General features: G+C 50.6%; 2 protein-coding genes across 2 annotated transcripts in view; one reads left to right on the forward strand and one right to left on the reverse strand.

Annotated features, from left to right (window-relative positions):
• The first annotated feature begins 6 nt into the window (after positions 1 to 6).
• Positions 7 to 5,552, forward strand: CENPT (centromere protein T). Its single transcript, XM_007125919.3, has 13 exons — positions 7 to 68; positions 1,155 to 1,245; positions 1,385 to 1,472; positions 1,580 to 1,676; positions 1,797 to 1,933; positions 2,046 to 2,082; positions 2,298 to 2,446; positions 3,153 to 3,314; positions 3,627 to 3,947; positions 4,194 to 4,284; positions 4,878 to 5,054; positions 5,134 to 5,238; positions 5,320 to 5,552. The coding sequence occupies exons 2-13, from the start codon at positions 1,213 to 1,215 to the stop codon at positions 5,441 to 5,443; spliced, it is 1,521 nt and encodes a 506-aa protein (XP_007125981.2). The 5' UTR covers positions 7 to 68; positions 1,155 to 1,212; the 3' UTR covers positions 5,444 to 5,552.
• Positions 5,553 to 5,568: 16 nt separating this feature from the next.
• TSNAXIP1 (translin associated factor X interacting protein 1) overlaps positions 5,569 to 19,269 on the reverse strand; it is a 16,706-nt gene continuing 3,005 nt past the window's right edge. Inside the window, exons 2-17 of the mRNA XM_028477537.1 lie at positions 18,973 to 19,228; positions 17,923 to 18,025; positions 11,282 to 11,394; positions 11,026 to 11,152; positions 9,779 to 9,872; positions 9,008 to 9,204; positions 8,537 to 8,672; positions 7,949 to 8,118; positions 7,718 to 7,877; positions 7,512 to 7,642; positions 7,224 to 7,349; positions 6,919 to 7,071; positions 6,708 to 6,817; positions 6,371 to 6,497; positions 6,170 to 6,276; positions 5,569 to 5,959 (exon numbers count right to left, since the gene is read on the reverse strand). Coding sequence (XP_028333338.1) covers positions 5,719 to 5,959; positions 6,170 to 6,276; positions 6,371 to 6,497; positions 6,708 to 6,817; positions 6,919 to 7,071; positions 7,224 to 7,349; positions 7,512 to 7,642; positions 7,718 to 7,877; positions 7,949 to 8,118; positions 8,537 to 8,672; positions 9,008 to 9,204; positions 9,779 to 9,872; positions 11,026 to 11,152; positions 11,282 to 11,394; positions 17,923 to 18,025; positions 18,973 to 19,228 — 2,351 coding nt within the window. The 3' untranslated portion in view covers positions 5,569 to 5,718. The remainder of the gene's footprint in view (positions 5,960 to 6,169; positions 6,277 to 6,370; positions 6,498 to 6,707; positions 6,818 to 6,918; positions 7,072 to 7,223; positions 7,350 to 7,511; positions 7,643 to 7,717; positions 7,878 to 7,948; positions 8,119 to 8,536; positions 8,673 to 9,007; positions 9,205 to 9,778; positions 9,873 to 11,025; positions 11,153 to 11,281; positions 11,395 to 17,922; positions 18,026 to 18,972; positions 19,229 to 19,269) is intronic.

Raw genomic sequence — 19,269 nt, forward strand, 5'->3', positions numbered from 1 at the left:
CTGCTACGGCACGTGCTGGATACAGCGGATCCGCGCACCCCGCGGCGACCCCGGAGTTCTCGAACTGAGTATTTAAGGGCGCTGCCCCAACACAAGAGCAACCAGAGGGAGTGGGCGATGGGTGGGGGTCCAGAGCTGACCCTGTTTGGAGACGGAAACTGAGTCTCGGAGAGGAGCAGTGTCCAGGGCTCTGAGAACAGGCTCTTTTCTCCTCGCTGGGCTCGGGTCAGCTGTTTGTGCGCCCACCCCTGAGACTACAGGCCGCTCCGGACCTCAGAGCTCAATTATGCAGGCGTCCTTGGGGGTCCGCTTCTGGAAGCGAACGATAGGTGCTCAGAATCTGGACCTCTGCTATGTTCTCTAGGCCAGTTTTTTCCAGAGTATGTCCAGGCATCTGCCCTGAACTGTCTCCCAAGCGGTTCCCAGCTGAAAGATGGGAAAGGAGTTGCAGAGCATAGCCTGGGTAGCAGTCAGGAGGCAGGAACTGGAAAGATGCTTTGCTAGAGAGCAGCGAATATAGCCTGACGTGGTGGGAGTGTCACTGGGTGAGGGCTGTGGTGGGCTCATGTTGCAGAGAGGGTGGAAGATGGCATCTGCTGACTTCCTGGGGCAGTGCAGTTCCTTTATAGACAATGGGAAGCCATTCATTACAGGTTTTAGACCTATGAGTGATGAGGTGGGAGTTGTGCCAGAGGAACATTTATGTGGTTCTGGAATCTGAGAGGGGATTGGATTGGAGAGGGTAGGGCTGGAGTGACCCATGTGGAGGTTGCTGTCAGACCCTGACTAGTACCTAAAAGGTTTAAAAATATTGAAATATCCCTGGATTGTTTTAGTGTCTAGAATGGATACTTTTCCAGTTGTTCCTCTTATCTGTGTGGTTAACCCCTACTTCTGCCATAGTCACCTCTGTGGAGCCTTCCGCAGCCCTTCTCTCCGGCTGGGTCATCATATTCCTTCTCTCTTCCCATACCCCTCGGCTCCCTTTCATCCACAACCCTGTTGATATAGAACTGGGAATAGGGCTGTGGGAGGGCAAGTGGTTTCTGGTCCCTGTCCCTGAGGGTAAAGGACTTCAGCCAAGATCCCTGATGAAGACCCGTCTCTAGTTCACCCTCCCTACATAATTCTCACAGTTGTTGCTGTTTACACAGTGTCCAGAGAGCCCTGCTTCAAACACCTTCCTCTAGGAGGCTGAGGAGCCAAACAAAGATGACTGCCAGGCGTTGTTCTCATAGAGCCAGGGTAAGTGCCCTACCCACTGATCACTACAGGGCTCTGGTTGCCTTCGGGGGCTCTTAAGTTATAGCTCTGCTCTGGAGCCCACCTTGAGGGACTGTCAAGGCAAAGGGACAAACTGATTGCTTGATGCTTTTACCCAAAGTCTATTGACAGATTGGCCCATGTTCAAGCCAGTGGACACCTGGAGGAACAGACACCCCGGACTCTGCTGAAGAACATCTTACTAACTGGTGAGTGAGCACTGGCCTGCAGTGAGAATCAGGCACCAGCCCTGTGGTATCTCTCATTTAGGGCAGCCTGCCCTTCCAGCTCCACTCTCTCCTTGCTATTTCTACAGCCCCGGAATCTTCCATCCTAATGCCAGAGTCAGTGGTGAAGCCAGTGCCGGCACCGCAGGTGGTCCAGGCTTCCAGACGGGAAAGCGGTCGGGGCAGGTGCAGTAAATTCCCTCCTTGGGCTAGGCTGCTGGGCATTACTAGTCAGGGAGCCTCTTTGGGCTCTAAGAGGTGGAATTGGGTGTCCTGGCTTGTCTGAGAAAAGCTCCATCCTTGTAGCCTGGAGCTGCAGCTTCCTGAACTTGAGCCCCCCACAACCCTGGCTCCAGGTCTGCTGGCTCTTGGCAAAAGGAAGCAGAGACTGAGGTTGTCAGTGTTTCAGCAAGGAGTGGACTTGGGACTGCCTCCCTCCCAAGGTGAGGTCCTGGACAACACCTGTGGCCACCCTCTCTGTCCTCTGGAGAGACTGAGGAGGCCTGAGAGAGGCCTGGGTAACTTATTATGGTTTCTTTTTACATCCTCTTGCAGAGCCTCATGGGAATGCTGATGCTTCTTCCCTCACCAGGTGCTGTTGCCTGTTCCGGGAGTTGGTGGAGGAGAGGCTTGGGGAAGGGGGTGCTGACTAGAATGCAGTCTGTCCATAACTGCTCCATGCTCACAGCATGGTGGCTGCGTTCTAAGAGATGAGAGCACTGGGGCAGCTGGGGGACTCCTGGGGTGGGGGAGGGGGGTTGGACCTCAGGTACCTGACTTTCCTTTGTGCCTCGTCCCTCCCATCAGCTCCCTTAACTTGACCTTCGCCACACCTCTGCAGCCACAATCAGTGAAGAGGCCTGGTTTGGCCCGCAGACCTCCTACCCGCCGAGTTGTAGATGTGGGTACATTTTTGCAGGACCTGCGAGATACTTCCCTGGCCTTGGCTCCTCCAGGTAAGGTTGAGATTTCCATCTTCTGGCCTGTGGGGAAAGCTTTCGCCCCATGATTGATGGGAGGTGCTGCTGAGTCCAAGGTTGCTCCTTTCTCCTTTAAGTCAAGAACAGTGAGCAAGCCTGGCCAGTAGGTCTATGAGGACTTTCTGCTTTCTTTCTGCAAATTGCCTCTTGTCTTGTGGGGGCCCAGTCTTAGTCCCTCAGTATCTTCCAGGACCCCATATCCTTGAAGAGCTACAGGACTGAGGGTAGGAAAGGGGTGTGATATGGGGGCTGGAGCTTATTGGGAGGTTGAAAGGGGCTAGGTTTCAGGATCAGCTGTTCAGTCAGAGCTGACCTGGGAGCCTGATTCCAAAAGACAAGTCAAGTTCACCAGGATAAGAGAAGGGTTTCAGGCAGAGGGACCTGAATGAGAAGTGGAGAATGGAGGCATGGGTGAGCAGATTGGGTGGGGCAACCTATGGAGCCTGGGAATGCCAGGCTAAGGAGCAGGAAGGTAAGTAAGGAGAGCTGTGGAAGGGAGATTAGGCTTAGAGTAGGCTTAGTCTTCTCTCTGAGGGCCACTTGGGTAGGCTTGTGGGTCCACTATCCAGGCCCTGGTGACTGGGTAGCAGAGCAGCAGGTGGGCGTGCAAAACACTGAGTGCCAACTGGACCTTGATCTCCAGATGAGAGCCTCAGAACCCCTGTTGCTACTCTGCCAACAGACACAGTGTTGGAGGACACCCAGCCCTTCTCCCAGCCCTTGGTTGGCCGTTCCCCCAGTGTGCACCACTCCCTGCCTTGTCCCTCTTACTCTGCGGCTAAAGATGTGGAGAGGGCTGCCAGTCGCAGGACATGGAGCAGCGGGCTTGGGCTGCAGAACAACGGTGAGTATGTGGGGCACGCAACCTGGAGCCAAGCCTAGCTTAAGCAAGAATTGGCATTGGTCTTTCTTCCTCCTCAGGCCCTTATGTGTACCCCCTCACCCCCGACTCCCTTTGGAGGGCTGTTGATCCCTCCATCCAAGGGCAGAGTCAGTGCTGGGCCAGGAGATTCCAAACCAGTACCCTGGGGCTGCCTCTGGCCCTCCTCCCTCCTTGATGGGCTAGGCTGGGTTTTACTACTCCATCTTTACCTTTCTCAGAGCTACAGCCCTGGCCTATTGCTTTTCTAGCCTGTATTCTCTCCCCTTGATTCAGGTGCTGGGAAACCAGCCCAGCTTCTGGCAGGAAAGGTGGAAGAGGTTGATGCCCTTGCTATGGGCTTTCCGAACATCAGCAGTAATATCTCTGGAGAAGATGGAGTAGAGCCCTTACAGAATGGAGCAGGTGAGGAGGCAGAGGAAAGAATGGAAGAAAGCTTGAGGGAAGTGGAGAAGGCGGCAGAAGCACAAGGATCCGCCAGAGCAGAAGAGCCTGAAGGACACATAGAAGTGACCGAAGCAGAGGGATCCTGGGGGGCTGTCGAGGCCAAGGAGCCAGCAGGATCTTCAGGGCATGAAGACACCTCTGGTAGAACAGGTAAGGGGCCCAGTGCAGGGATCAGGGTGGGTAAGTGACAGCTGTGTCCCTGGCCTTGGAGGAGGGGCTTACCTGGCTTGTGTTTCTGGGCACAGGTGGTCTTGGGACAGGGAAACTCTGAAGGGCCCCTGGCTTGGCTGGAGCTAGATGGAGCCCTCGAGGAACAGGATAAGGAGGCTGTGGGCCTCCAGGGTTGAGTGAGATGGTCAGGCCTGTGCCCTCTGTAACCCTGCCCTTCCTCTGCAGCAAGTCCAGAGTTGGCCTCCAGCACCCCAGAGTTCCTTCGGGCCAGGCGACTTCAGTTTCTTGAGCCAGCTCCACCGCCTAGCACTGCAGTGTAAGATCCCATGACCCTGTTCCACATGGGCCTCTTGGAAGGGGGCAGGTACTGAGGTTGGCATTGGGTACCACAGAGTTATCACTCTTCCTTTAGGTATGTAGATGATTACCCAGGAGAGCACCCTAAGGTGGGCTGGATGGGGCCCACTTAGAGCACATCTGTCATCCTGGTGCCTGCTTGCAGGGGCTTAGAGGAGCCTGGGCAGGGGGGAAGTGCCTAGGTTAGTATGCTGTCAGAGAAGGCTTCCTGGAGGAGGATTAGCAGAATGGGACAGGCAGCAGTGGGCTGAGTAGGGGGAATGTCCATGCCAAAGCCTGAGGATCATGGGCCTGAGCAAGTACTGGTTTGTATGATGAGGCTAGACTGGGACATTGTGTCCAGATTGTGGAGGGTTGGGGCCCCAGGGAAAGACCAGGCCTCTACATAGCCCCCTGTCCCCACTGCCCCCCAGAAATGGTTAGAGCTGTTGGTCCAGCCTGGCCAAGGAGCACAAGGGCCTCAGTCTTGGCAGGAGCCAGCAAGACTTATCTTTGACTAGCGGCCTCTTTAGGTAGCAGCAGTTCAGCTAACTGTTCACTCCTTGCCCCCAGGTTACCTTCAGAGCCTCCGGAGCCTCTGTCAGCCAGGCTTCCTTCCAAGCCCCGAATCCCTGGCTCCAGACCCCGTCAAGATCCCTACAAGACTGGACTGAACCACTATGCGAAACTCTTTAGCTTCTATGCTAAGATGCCCATGGAGAAGAAGGCTGTGGAGATGGTGGAGAAGTGGTGAGTCCTTGACACTTGGGGTGGGGAGAGGAGCCCCTCAGATCATGAACAGTCTGTTTTACCCCTACTTTCTTGGCAGCCTGGACAAGTATTTCCAGCATCTTTGTGACGACCTGGAGGTATTTGCTGCTCATGCTGGCCGCAAGACTGTGAGGCCAGAGGACCTGGAGCTGCTGATGCGAAGGTAAGTGGATGGAAGCAGGGAGGTGCTGGGTGTGGGGGTGCTGGCCCTGATTCTCTCATTCTCTATCTTCCTCTGCTGCAGGCAGGGCCTGGTCACTGACCAAGTCTCCCTGCATGTGCTCGTGGAGCGGCACCTGCCCCTGGAGTACCGACAGCAGCTCATCCCTTGTGCATTCAGTGGCAACACTGTCTTCCCTGCCCAGTAGTGGCCAGGCCTCAACACCTGCCCTGTCCCTACCTGGGGCCTCTTGGTCCCACATACACTTCTAGGTTTCCTCCCTGCTCCCTAGCATCAATAAAATGTCACAAACAGAATATGCTGTGTTTTGGTGCATGTTCTGGGACCAGCCAAGCAGGGACCAACCACCCTTCCCTTGACTCCCCAGCATAAGCTAGAGAATAGCATGGGTTCAGACAAACAATTTTATAACAACAGTCAGAGGTTAGCAGCACGGGAGCACTCAGGCTGCCCACAATGGCCTCAGCTTGCAGGTTCCTGCTCTCGGGGCCCCATACGCCTAACATCACTCATCTGAAGCTGTTCCAGTGCAGTCTGGAGGCTTATCACAATGCCCTCTTCCTTTTCCTCGCCCTCTTCTGGCAGTTCTGTAATGGGGAGCTGGAAAGCCTGGCTCAAATAGCTGTTTAGGGTCTGCTTGTCCAGGCTGGGATCAATGTTCATCAAGGCCTCACGTACCTTGGGTAGGGTCACCTCATCGTGGCTGCCCCCGCAAAGAAAGAGAGAGATAGACCTTGACCGTCCTCTCTATACCCCAGACCCCAAGATGCCCTCTCCCAGGCTTGAGCAGTATGTAGTGCCCAGCAGCAAGCTTGGTGCATAGGGAGACCTGGGGCTTGAGGTGCTACTCTGTGGCCCAGCCTGTAGGACTTGCCTATGACTAAGTGAGCCTGAGGTCCCCAGGGTCACTCACAGTTCCAGGTCCAGCTCCTGCTTTAACTCCTGTAAGTATTCATCCTTTTCATCCATGTACTGTTCCCACAGCTTTTGCACAAAGGGCACGCTCTGGCCCTCCTCGTCCTGGGAAGGGGCCACAAGGCAAGGTGAGGGTACACGGGCTAGGGTCCAGCAGAGGCTAGGGCAGGACTGGGCAAGTTCCTGGGCCCCAACCCACCTCCATAAGTAATACGCAGTAGTTGAGCAAGTCTGCGTTGCTGCTGCTGGGATGCCAGCCCCCTGCCTCCATCAGCTCCTGAATTCTCTCGTCCTTCTTGAAGGGGAAGGTACTCTTGAGGACAGTGCTATAGGGAGACACGAGGGCTGACAGGCCTGGCTGAGGCCTGCCTACCTGTCTCCCCGCACCCCTCTGCCAGCCCCACCGGTGCTCAAAAGGGCAGCATGCACTGAGTCTCTGGCCTTTTCCCACCAGGCTCCCCTTCCCCCTGCACAGCTAGGAGCTTGGCCAGAGGTCATGCTGGGCTGAAGTTCGGGGTGGCCAACTGGTCTCTCACCTTAACTGCTCCATGGTTAGTAGCCCCTCATTCTGGCTGTCGGCATTGGTCATCTCCTTCAGCAGCTGTGCTATTGTCTCCTTCTGCTTGATGTACACACTTTCTTTCCTCTAGGGGGGAAGCATTGACCATCTTGCTGTTTCCTTAGAGAGGTGGGGACAGAGCTGGCCTATGCCGGGGACAAAGGGTAGAGGGCCAGGCCCAAGCTTACCTTTCCCATCAAGACTGCATAGAACTGACTCATGACCTCATTGGAGTGGAAGAGCTTGGTATATTCAAAAATGGTATAAGCCCAGGCCATGGCATCACCAGGCCCAAAGCGACGCTCCAGGAAATTGAAGAAGAAATCTGGGAACTTCTCTTTCTGCAGGGTAGGGGGAAGACTGCTTGGTCAGCCTGGCCCACAGTTGGTTGGCCCTCCTCCCTGTTCCCTAGCACCTTGAAGGACACCCCCACCCCCATGCACCAGAGGACTCAGGCAGCCACACCAGGCCAAAATGGCTAGAGAGATCTGACCTGCTCCTCAGTGATACGTTCCTTCCAGGCATCCTTGAGGAGGTTTACCACATCCTTCTTGGTTGGCTTCTTGTTCTCCACAATGCCATCAAACCGAAGGAAAGCGGGGATGGATTCCCCATAACCCTGTATGGAACCATGTCAGCTTATCTCTGGGCCCCTCTGTAGCCCCACCAGCAAGCAGGGCAAAGCCCAGATAGTTCCCCCAGAACCTCAAGTCTTCTCAGCAGCAAGGCCTGGCCATTCTGACTCTGGCCCCAAGCCTCCTGAGCCCAGGGACTCCCCTACCAGACCAGGGAAGAAGTCTTTCTCCCGGAGCAGCCCCTCGCCAATCTCCTCCAGGAGCACATCCACCAGCTGGTTGCTGTTCTTGCCCTCGGCCAGCATTTGCCAGCGATCTCGTCCTCCAGCCACCACATCTGCAGACGGGGAGAGGGAGCTGGATCCAGACCACACACTTGAGCAGTCCCTAGGGCTCCCATGGCCAGCATTACCTTCACACTTGGACCAGTCTGGCCGTGGTGTGCAGGTGCGCTGGATCTCCTGCAGCTCAGAGTAGAACTGGTCCCGCTCCTTCAGCGTGCTCATGTGCAACTGCAGCAGCATCTCATGCTCCTTGCGGACCTCTTCATAGTCGTCTCTCAGGCTGTCCAGCTGTGGGCAGGGTGATTGGTCCTTGCTACTCACCTGCATGGCCCCTCCCTACCCTGCCTGCCCACCAGCACCTGTTCCTGCAGATCCTTGAGGGTCTTCTCCTGCATTTCAAAGTCCCTTCTGGGCACCACGTCTCCGAAGTTGGCCTTCATGGTGTTGAGTTCCATCTGTGTGCGGGTCAGGTCTTGCCGGGCCATCTTCAGAGCCATTGTTAACTTCACGGGGTCCTCCCCCCAGACACCTGCCAAGGGGCCCGCCAGCTCATGTCACCCTGCCTCTGGGGCCTGTAGCCCAGGGCAGGGTTGAGTGTCCCTTGGGGCATGTCCCAGGTCTTCCTGCTCTCCCAGCTTGGGAACCCCTGAGTCTTTCCACAGTGCTACGAGCATAGGGCTTTGAGCTTAAATAGAGAAGCCCAGGATGTGGAGTACCAGGCCTGTCCTGCCCTTAGGGAGTCTAGGCTGCCTCAGCTGCCAGTGATTGTTTCTTTCTTAAACAAGTCTACGATTCTCAGGCCAGCTCAGAAGATCCACAGACCCAGGTGGCAGCAGGAACATCTCCCATCGTGAATGAGCAGATAATAGGAGAGTTGAATAGGAGTGGTGAGAGCCAGACTCCTCTCCAGCGCCTCTTCAGGGGAGAGAAACCCACCTCGGGCTTACCTGGGGACTGGGCTAGTGACATGTCTTCCCGCTGGTACCGTAGCTCATTCAGGTCTGCAATAAGGATCTTACGGGCATCTCGCTCGCTGAGGTAGCGCAGATACTCCTCAGCCAAGTTCTTCCTCAGTTTGGTCACCTGTTGGGAAGAGAACAAGAAAGGTAGAAGGAGGAGGAGACTGGTCTTCCTGGGACTCCAGCAAAGTGCCGAAGCTTCCTCCTGTGGAGAAAATCTGGCAGCCAAGGAGCGGGACTGTGCTGGCATTTGGGGCCATACCAAGCCAGTGCTGAGCTGAGGAGGAGGGCAGCATGTGGAGAGAGGGGTATGGGGGGAGGTGGTGGCTCTGTATATCATTCCAGGCAGAAGGGTGGAGAGAGCTAGGGGGTCACCTCAGGGCTGAAGGCCTCAAGGTCACCCCTGGGGTGTGGGTGGGAGGGATTCAGGGAGTTGGTCACCACATTACTCCCTTTCACCTCACTCTGCAATGAGATCTTCTCCTCATTCTTCTTATCAATGAGTTTTAGCAAATTCATCTTCTCTTTCTTCAGCATGGAGATTTCATATCTCTCATTAGCCCTCATGGCCAGGATCCTCTCGTTGCAGTCCTCGTTCACAGTGACAAGCTTTGCCTTCAGGGGCTCCAGAGCCCGAATCTTCTCCCTCTGGTGGGCTGAGCAGGGACAGGTGGGAGAGTCCCTTTGGGGCCATTGAGGACAAACAACCAGGAGACACTGATCCTGAGGTCACAGCGAGTGGCTATGCCCCTTACAAACTTGAGGAGTCTATACATGCCTGTTCAAAGCATAGCTCCTGCTCAAGTCCTTCCTGCACTTGCTTTTAAACCAGGGGCAGAGTCCCGATGAGGACCAGGGTCTCACCTATGCCCTTTCCCCATACGGCCTTTCGTCTTGCAGCTGCACCATGCCCAGCACCTCCTGAGCCTGGTGAGGGAAGCCCCCTCACTTCCCAGGGGTACACCCTCCCTTCTGGGCTTCACTGTCAATAGAAAAGATGCTCTATTTCTCACAGATACTGTCCCACCATGCTTCCCAAGAATGGGAGGTAGTCAGTTGCCCTGGGGCGCCCTATCACATGACAGTGTAAGCAAAAAGGCTAAGGGGGGTTTGGTGACGTCAAAGCCCAGTTTGTAGCTGCCCCAGCCCTGCTGCAGAACCCAGAAGGTCAGAGTAGGATCCTCTCTGCCTCTTCCAGGCTGGGCCCAGGCAGGGAGGCTGCAGTCTTACCCAGCATCACCTCATAGGCATTCTTGATGGAGGATAGCAATGGCTTGTATGTTTTGAAGTCCTCTATGAAAAATTCAAAGATCTCTCTGTAAGGCTGGCAAGAAAAGGGAAACTGTCACCTCCTGGCCTATAGCTGCCACCCTCAGTGGGACCTAAGTTTTTCTTTGCTTGGCTTAGAAGTGTTCTAGCATGAAGCTGCCAGGCACATTCAAATAAATGCCACAGGCACCACCGGGGTCTCTCACAGTCAGGGATCTGAGGGGCAGCTCCATCCCTCTCAGCTGCTCTCTGGAGACCTCTCCTGGTGCTGTCTCTTGAGACCTGGCAGACGACCTGGGTCAGGACCTCCCCCTCTCTACCTGAGCCCCCTCTCTGGCTCTCCAGGCAGCCAGCCTCCTCCATGCACTGTGCTTCAACTGGCCTCTAACCAGCAACCCTCCCCATCTTACAGCCCTGTGGGGGCAGGAGACGGTCTAAGGCTCTAGCTCCCAAGTAGAGGTGTGGTTTCCTGTCCCACTCGGACACACAGGAAGGTTTTGGAGGCAACATTGTGTACTGGAATGAGCACATGCTCCCAAACTAGCCCTGAGTTTGAATCCTAGCTCCACTACTACATAGCTGGATGCCTTCTCTGAGCTTCTGCTTCTTTGTTGGCGAGGTTCCTTTAGCTTGTGAGACCATATCCAAGGCCCCACCAGAGCCTGGCACACAGACAGTGCTCAGCAAATGCTTCTGTCAGTGACTAAGTCAGAAGTGAGGGATTCCCCGTCATCATTTCCATTTGAGCAGGGATTTGGTGATTCCTTCCCTAATATGCATCAGAATCTAGGTTACATCTAGATTTCTCTCTGTATCTGGCTAAGTTCCTCAAGCTTGGGGCTGTTGTTACTGGGCTGGTAGACATTGTATGACCCCTGCTTGCCCAACTGCCAGGATTTAGGCTCCATTCACTGATACCCAATGACCCAAGGGGGGTGCTGGGGATCACAGAAGGGACTGGAGACAGCATTCAGGCCACCTGACTCAGGTAAAGAAACCCAACCCTCAGCTGAGTTTTCATTCCATGCTGGTAGACTTGCCTGCTCACTGGCTTTGTCAGAGAACACGTTTCTCTTACCAGGAAGGGGAACCCAAAAGAGCTGGGAAAGGCTGGTCTCGCCTGAATGTCTGAAGTGCCTAGTCCTGGTGAGTAAGGTTTCTTCCCGGCCCTGCCCCTGCCCTCGCCCCAGTTATTCTGTGGCTCTGACCTGCAGCCTTAGCTCCTGGGCAGAATCTGTGCCCAGGTCCAGCAGGAGGAGCTCCTTGCGTAGGTAGTTCTCTAGTTGCTCTAGGTACCTTGGCTTGGTAGTGCCCAGGGGCTGCTGCTGCCAGCTACTGCAGGGAGTGGTGGACTGAGATGTGACGGACACCCCACCAGGCCCTTGTGCCCTGGCTCTGGGGCACCAACACCCCTGCACTGTTTCTGGGCCCAGTCCATCCACCATCAGGCTGACCCTGGCTTACCCTACTCGCTGCCGGTAGTCATCTGAACAGGGCTTTCGATTATGCAGAATGGTCTGGTCACTGATGTATGTGGGCCTTGGGGACAGGTGGCCACCGATGGAGAACGGACAGGACTATAAGAAGGGACAGGTGGGACCATGACAATATTGCTCCCCTTCCTGATGTTCCTCTCCAGGCTCCTCTTCCACTCCTGGGCTCCCCCCACCCAACATCTCTTAATATGGTTCATAATTAAGACTGTGGTCCTTAGAGTTAGAGAGGGATTAGATTAAACCCCAGATCCCCCTTATTGGTTATGTGACCGCAGTCTGAGCCTCAGTCTCTGCATCTGTAAAATGGGAATGGTTGTGCTCCCCATTGCATTGTATTGATGTGAGAATGCAACGAGAAAGAATAGAGGGTGGTTTACACAGACTCGGGCACCTTCTAGGAGCTCAGTAAAGGTGAGTTCTTCTTCTCTTCTGTAGGTTTGTCAGTGAGTATTGAATACCTGTGCTATGAAAACAGATACGAGTACTTACTGGGACCATCTCTTGCCCCCACAGCACAGTCCAGCTAAAGAGAGAGAGGGGAGGCAGGCACAGCCTCAAGCCTGGACTCTCAGGCAGGACTGCAGAGATGCAGCAGGGTGACCTGTGGACCCCAGGAGGAGACTAGGCTCTACCCTCTGGGGGAGGGGGAGGGGAGAGGTGGTAGGGCCCTGAAGCAGTGGGATCTCATTTTGAACCTTGAGCAGGGGTAGGGGGTAGTAGTATTTATGAGCTTGTTTTTTAAACTTTTTATGAAATAATCAAAACATGAGAGAAAAAAATGACTCTCTTACCCAGTAAGGCCTACTTCTAGGGTTCATCCATTCAGTCATTCATTTGTTCATCAAACATTTCTGGGTCCATAGCACATGCCAGCCCCTGCTGGGTTCTGGGACATGAAGGAAGCTGGGGGTATGATGGAAGTGGGACGACAAGTGAACTGATAAGCAGGTAGTAACTGAAGCCGATGCAGGTCACAGGAGTGTGGGAGCCCTGACTGGAGGGTGCCAGGGGAGGCTGGTCCTCTTAGAGGAGGAAGTGATGATGTCAGTGATTTCAGTAAAGCTTGAGTGACTTCATGGGAGGAGATGAGGTCACTCTGGAAGAGAGTGATGTGTCAGGGGAGGTGGGGGGGTGTACAAAGACTGCCTGGGTAGCACCAATACCTCGGGGAAACAGCAGCAGTTTTGAAGGGCTATGAACAGGGGCCAATGCCCAAGGAGGGCAGGCTGGCTGAGGCTGAGGTCTGGGCTGGCCAGTGCAGAAGGGACAGAGATGAAGCGGCAGCTTCATGCCTAAGGGCAGTCCTCAAAGCCTTACTTGTGACTATGAAAATATCAGAAAACTCCTAAGTGTCTAAAAACAGAAGATTCTTATACAGGCATGAAATGTTTACAAAGAGTCTTAACATGCACTATATCTCTAAGGGTTAAGTAAAGCCTGAAATTAGAGAATAAGCACAACCAGGTAAGATGAAAAACCAGAAAAGATGGAGGAAATAATCCAAAAGGTTATCAGTAATTATTCTCCAATGATAGGCCCATGGGTGATTATGTGTCTGTAATCGTGTATTTTTCAAAATTTTCTACAATGCACATAAGTTACTTTGAAATTTAAAAGAACACTGCATTATTGAATTCAGTAGTAAAGCCTCCTCTGTGGAAGGCCCTGAGCCCAGCTTCCAGGTTCTTCTGAGATGGAGAGAGACTAGGCCTACCACCCATGTCCCACACATCCAGGTTCCAGGAGTCCTTCCAGGCTAATGGTAACTGGCTCCTGACCCTCTTAATGTGGAAAATGCCACTGTCTCCTTGGGCTCTTCTTTGCATTCTATTAGTTCTACCTATTTTTTCTCAATCTTGCAATCATTCATCCTTTCCCTAAATATTTTGGAAAGTACATATAAGCCTTGTTGCTAGGTCCCAGGGAGGACTCCAGCCTCTTGCAAGGGTCTAGGTTGACCTATCTCTATACTTCCAGAACTGACGGCATCATACTTCACACTCTTCATAGTCTTTTTTTTTTTTTTCCTAATTGAAGTATAGTTTATTTACAATGTTTGTGTTAACACTCTTCATAGTCTTAAGTAGCACTCAGCAAATATTGTGGAATAAATATTTAAGGGAGCACAATAATTTAGCTGGATGCAAGGCATAATAAAAACGAAAACGCTACTTATTGGGTGTATATGTTCACACATGCTTTCCCTGGGTCAAGAATGCTCCAGCTTGACTATTCAACCTTAGCATCTCAGGGGTTCTCCCTGATACTCTTCCCAATCCCAACGCCCACACTTTCCCATCATCACACCCCCATCTTTTCTCAGAAACACAGACTTTGTCGTCTTGTTTACCACTGTATCCACAGTGCCTGGCACACAGTGGGAATCAACAAATATTTGTTGAATAGATAAAAACACGGGGGGAAAGAGAGATGATGAAACAGATTTGTAAAGAGTTTAAAGCCCTCCTATCAAAATAAGCTACATCAAGCAGAGAAAGGTAAAAGACAAATACTAAGAGTAATACAGTTGATAATGACAGGTGAGTAGATTTATACATACATTAAACAGAAATAAAGAAGGACAATCTCTTAATAAATACAAGAAACTAATCGTAGGCCACAGATAAGGTGTTAACACATTTTAAAATGAGAAACTGTATACCTTGCATTTCCTGATATAATACAATGAAATAAGAACTGATAATATAAACATACCTCTAAAACACTTAACCATTTACAGAAATTTAAAAATAAATTAATATTTTTCCCGACCCATTTATTACTTAAAGTAAAAATACAACATGTTATAGAAATGTTAAAATTACATGTTCAAAATGTTTGGGATATGATCAGAAAAGCACTCACAAGTATTTAATTGCTTAAAATCCTTTCACTATCTAAAAAAAAATAGTTGGGGCTTCCCTGGTGGCGCAGTGGTTAAGACTCCTCCTGCCAATGCAGGGAACACGGGTTCGAGCCCTGGTCCAGGAAGATCCCGATGCCGCGGAGCAACTAAGCCCATGCGCCACAACTACTGAGCCTGCGCTCTAGAGCCCGTGAGCCACAACTACTGAAGCCCGCACACCTAGAGCCCGTGCTCCGCAACAAGAGAAGCCACCGCAATGAGAAGCCTGTGCACCGCAACAAGGAGTAGCCCCCACTCGCCACAACTAGAGAAAGCCCGCGCGCAGCAATGAAGACCCAACGCAGCCTATAAATAAATAAATAAATCGTTCTGATGAACCTAGGGGCAGGACAGGAATAAAGATGAAGACATAGAGAATGGACTTGAGGACACGGGGAGGAGGAAAGGGTAAACTGGGACGAAGTGAGAGAGTAGTATTAACATATGTACACTACCAAATATAAAATAGCTAGCTAGTGGGAAGCAGCTGCATGGCACAGGGAAATCAGCTCAGTGCTTTGTGACCACCTAGAGGGGTGGGAGGGACGTGCAAGAGGGAGGGGATATTTGTATATATATAGCTGATTCACTTTGTTATACAGCAGAAACTAACACAACATTGTAAAGCAATTACACTACAATAAAGATGTAAAAAAATAAAATAAAATCCTTTCACTATTAGGAAAGAAAGCCTTAAGCCCGTGGTTGCCTGAAAAGGAAAAGAATATCATAATAAAAATTTTAAACATAGGAAATAAAAGTAGAAATAGATAAACTGGAAACATGAGAAGCCAAACTTAAAAATCAAGACAGAAAACGTTTTTTTGAAAGACTATTAAAATTGATGTCATTTTTATAAAAGGACAAAGTAACCCTGGAAGACACCTGGGAAGGTGTCAAAGAAGCACCTAACCCTGGTCAGTTAATGATAAGTTTTTCACATTTGCAAGAGGCCAGGCCAACAGGCACATGAAAAAGATGCTCAATATCGTTATTAGAGAAATGCAAATCAAGACTACAATGAGGTATCACCTCACACCAGTCAGAATGGCCATGATTTAAAAGTCTACAAATAATAAATGCTGGGCTTCCCTGGTGGCGCAGTGGTTGAGATCTGCCTGCCAATGCAGGGGACACGGGTTCGAACCCTGGTCTGGGAAGATCCCACATGCCGCGGGGCAACTGGGCCCGTGAGCCACAATTACTGAGCCTGCGCGTCTGGAGCCTGTGCTCCGCAACAAGAGAGGCTGCGATAGTGAGAGGCCCGTGCACTGCAATGAAGAGTGGCCCCCGCTTGCCACACTAGAGAAAGCCCTCGCACAGAAACGAAGACCCAACACAGCCATAAATAAACAAACAAATAAAATAATAATAATAATAAATGCTGGAGAGGGTGTGGAGAAAAAGGAACCCTCCTACACTGCTGGTGGGAATGTAAATTGGTGCAGCCACTGTGGAGAACAGTATGGAGGTTTTTTATAAAACTAAAAATAGATTTACCATATGATCCTGCTCCTGGGCATATTTCCAGAGAAAATTGTAATTCGAAAAGATACATGCACCCCAATGTTCATAGCAGCACTATTTACAATAGCCAAGACATGGAAGCAACCTGAGTGTTGATCAACAGATGAATGGCTAAAGAAGATGTGGTACGTATATACAATGAAATACTACTCAGCCATAAAAGAGAATGCAATAATGCCGTTTGCAGCAACACGGATGGACCTTGAGATTATCATATTAATGAAGTAAGTCAGAGAAAGGCAAATATATAATATCACTTATATGTGGAATCTAAAAAAATGATACAAATGAACTTATTTACAAAACATAAATAGACTCACAGGCACAGAAAACAAACTTATGGTTACCAAAGGGGATAGAGGAGTAGGTGTGCAGGAGATAAATTAGGAGTTTGGGATTAACATATACACACTACTATATATAAAACTGCTAAACAACAAGGACCTACTGTATAGCACAGGGAACTATATTCGATATCTTGTAATAACCTATAATGGAAAAGAACCTGAAAAAGAATAAATATATTATATATGTAAAGCTGAATTACTTTTCTGTACACTTAAAACTAAGACAACATTGTAAATTAACCAGACTTCAGTTAAAAACAAACAAACAAACAAAAAACAAGAACAAAAACAAAGGGAGACTAGCCTTGAAAATTTCCTGAGCAGATAAAACCAGTTAGAAATAAAGCTTAATTTAGCTTATTTTGGGAGACTTAAAAAATAAAAAAAGGCCCATCTTCGTGCTCTGTCTGCCGTTTCTGTAAAGAGAAAAAGTCACCCTATTTTGATTGCTGGGCATATGCTGCTTTCTTGTCCTGGTTGTTAACAGCTGGTAAGGCCTCCGCAGGCGGGTGGTTGGAAGGCGGCGTTCTCGGGAGCTCCGTGCTCTCTGCTTCCCCCTGCAGGTGAAAATGGGAAGGGCGGCCCCGGGGGTCGGGGGCGGCAGGAGGCAACAGCGTCCTCTGGTGGTTGAGAACGGTGTCACTGCCGCCGCGCAGAAGAAAGGGAGTGAAAGAGCCTGGCCCCAGGTCCACTGAGTAGGTGGCAGCTGAGGGGGACGGGGAGCAGGCGCCCTAAGTAATCGGATCTTTCGGGACTGTGGCTGCGCTTGGTCTCCGCTTAGAGTCCACACTACCCCTTTCCCTCCCTGATGTCAGGGTCCCCATGTTTGAAGTCCCCAGCCTCACAAAGTGTACAGCTCAGGTGTCCCCAGATCCTCCAGACAAGACATACTCGCACAAAGAAAACCACCACAGCCCACAGTTCTCCACTGTGAGCTGGAGTTATAAATTTGCTCAGATGTGTTTCTTCACCTGTAAGATTTGGACAATGGCTGTTTGCTTGTTAAATAGTAATAACAATCTTACGATCATATCAACAAAAGCCCCCAAATCTTAATAACACAGTATTTTTTTTTAATTTGAGGGAAGAATATTATTCCTTTTTTTTTTTTTTTTTTGGCCACGCCACGTGGCATGCAGGAATGTAGGATCTTAGCTCCCAGACCGGGGATGGAACCTGTGCCCCCTGTAGTGGAAGTGTGGAGTCCTAATCACTGGACCGCCAGGGAATTCCCCAGCATTCATTTTTTATAAAAACTTTAAAGAACATGAATGGAGGGAGAACCTGTCGTGAGGCTGGTAAAGAGTCTCTTCTTCCAGTGCAGAGCCAACAGTGCAAGGGAGAAACATCCTTTACTACTGTCTTCACATACATACAGCAATTGTGGTGCACATACATATGCCAGCCACTCAAGTACCACATCAGGCACTGTGGCCGTAAAGACAAAAAGATATAGTCATAGCTCTGAAGGACCTTGACAGATCTGGTGGGACCATCCCAGCACCCAGCACAATGCCTGGCTCATGGCAGGCTGGATGAAGAAATGAGGTCCACTCCAGAATGCTGAGTTGCAGGGGAAGGTTATCTGTGGGCAGGAGCTGAGTCCCTCTCTGCTCGGGGAGGTCTGGGAAGGCTGTTCCAGTGAGGTGCAGCGAGTGTGCATGTTCCCCCACCCCAGAGCCTGCTGGGCCTGGCCTCTGAGCCACACTCCCCTAACTGGGGAGAAGCCACTTGGTGGGGCAAGTGGGTGGTGCTTTTGGGTTCCAGAGAGGGAGGCAGAAAGGATCTGGGGATCAAAATTTAGGGTTCCAACAGGACACGGCCACTAACCAGAAGCGTCTTGTGTTTCTGAGAAAGCTTGCGTTTCTGGGTATTCTTGGCTTCTGTGAGGAAGGAATCATCTACGATCACTCCTAAAGGTCGCAAGTGTGCTCTGCACAGAGAAGGAGAAGCAAGTGGTGGGTGACAGAGCCTTGAGTGGGGAGTACACTTCCACTCTTCCCAGAGCCATGGAGAACAGTATGGAGGTTTTTTATAAAACTAAAAATAGATTTACCATATGATCCTGCTCCTGGGCATATTTCCAGAGAAAATTGTAATTCGAAAAGATACATGCACCCCAATGTTCATAGCAGCACTATTTACAATAGCCAAGACATGGAAGCAACCTGAGTGTTGATCAACAGATGAATGGCTAAAGAAGATGTGGTACGTATATACAATGAAATACTACTCAGCCATAAAAGAGAATGCAATAATGCCGTTTGCAGCAACACGGATGGACCTTGAGATTATCATATTAATGAAGTAAGTCAGAGAAAGGCAAATATATAATATCACTTATATGTGGAATCTAAAAAAATGATACAAATGAACTTATTTACAAAACATAAATAGACTCACAGGCACAGAAAACAAACTTATGGTTACCAAAGGGGATAGAGGAGTAGGTGTGCAGGAGATAAATTAGGAGTTTGGGATTAACATATACACACTACTATATATAAAACTGCTAAACAACAAGGACCTACTGTATAGCACAGGGAACTATATTCGATATCTTGTAATAACCTATAATGGAAAAGAACCTGAAAAAGAATAAATATATTATATATGTAAAGCTGAATTACTTTTCTGTACACTTAAAACTAAGACAACATTGTAAATTAACCAGACTTCAGTTAAAAACAAACAAACAAACAAAAAACAAGAACAAAAACAAAGGGAGACTAGCCTTGAAAATTTCCTGAGCAGATAAAACCAGTTAGAAATAAAGCTTAATTTAGCTTATTTTGGGAGACTTAAAAAATAAAAAAAGGCCCATCTTCGTGCTCTGTCTGCCGTTTCTGTAAAGAGAAAAAGTCACCCTATTTTGATTGCTGGGCATATGCTGCTTTCTTGTCCTGGTTGTTAACAGCTGGTAAGGCCTCCGCAGGCGGGTGGTTGGAAGGCGGCGTTCTCGGGAGCTCCGTGCTCTCTGCTTCCCCCTGCAGGTGAAAATGGGAAGGGCGGCCCCGGGGGTCGGGGGCGGCAGGAGGCAACAGCGTCCTCTGGTGGTTGAGAACGGTGTCACTGCCGCCGCGCAGAAGAAAGGGAGTGAAAGAGCCTGGCCCCAGGTCCACTGAGTAGGTGGCAGCTGAGGGGGACGGGGAGCAGGCGCCCTAAGTAATCGGATCT

The sequence above is a fragment of the Physeter macrocephalus genome, chromosome 17 (assembly GCF_002837175.3).
Source record: "Physeter macrocephalus isolate SW-GA chromosome 17, ASM283717v5, whole genome shotgun sequence".
NCBI lineage: Eukaryota > Metazoa > Chordata > Mammalia > Artiodactyla > Physeteridae > Physeter > Physeter macrocephalus.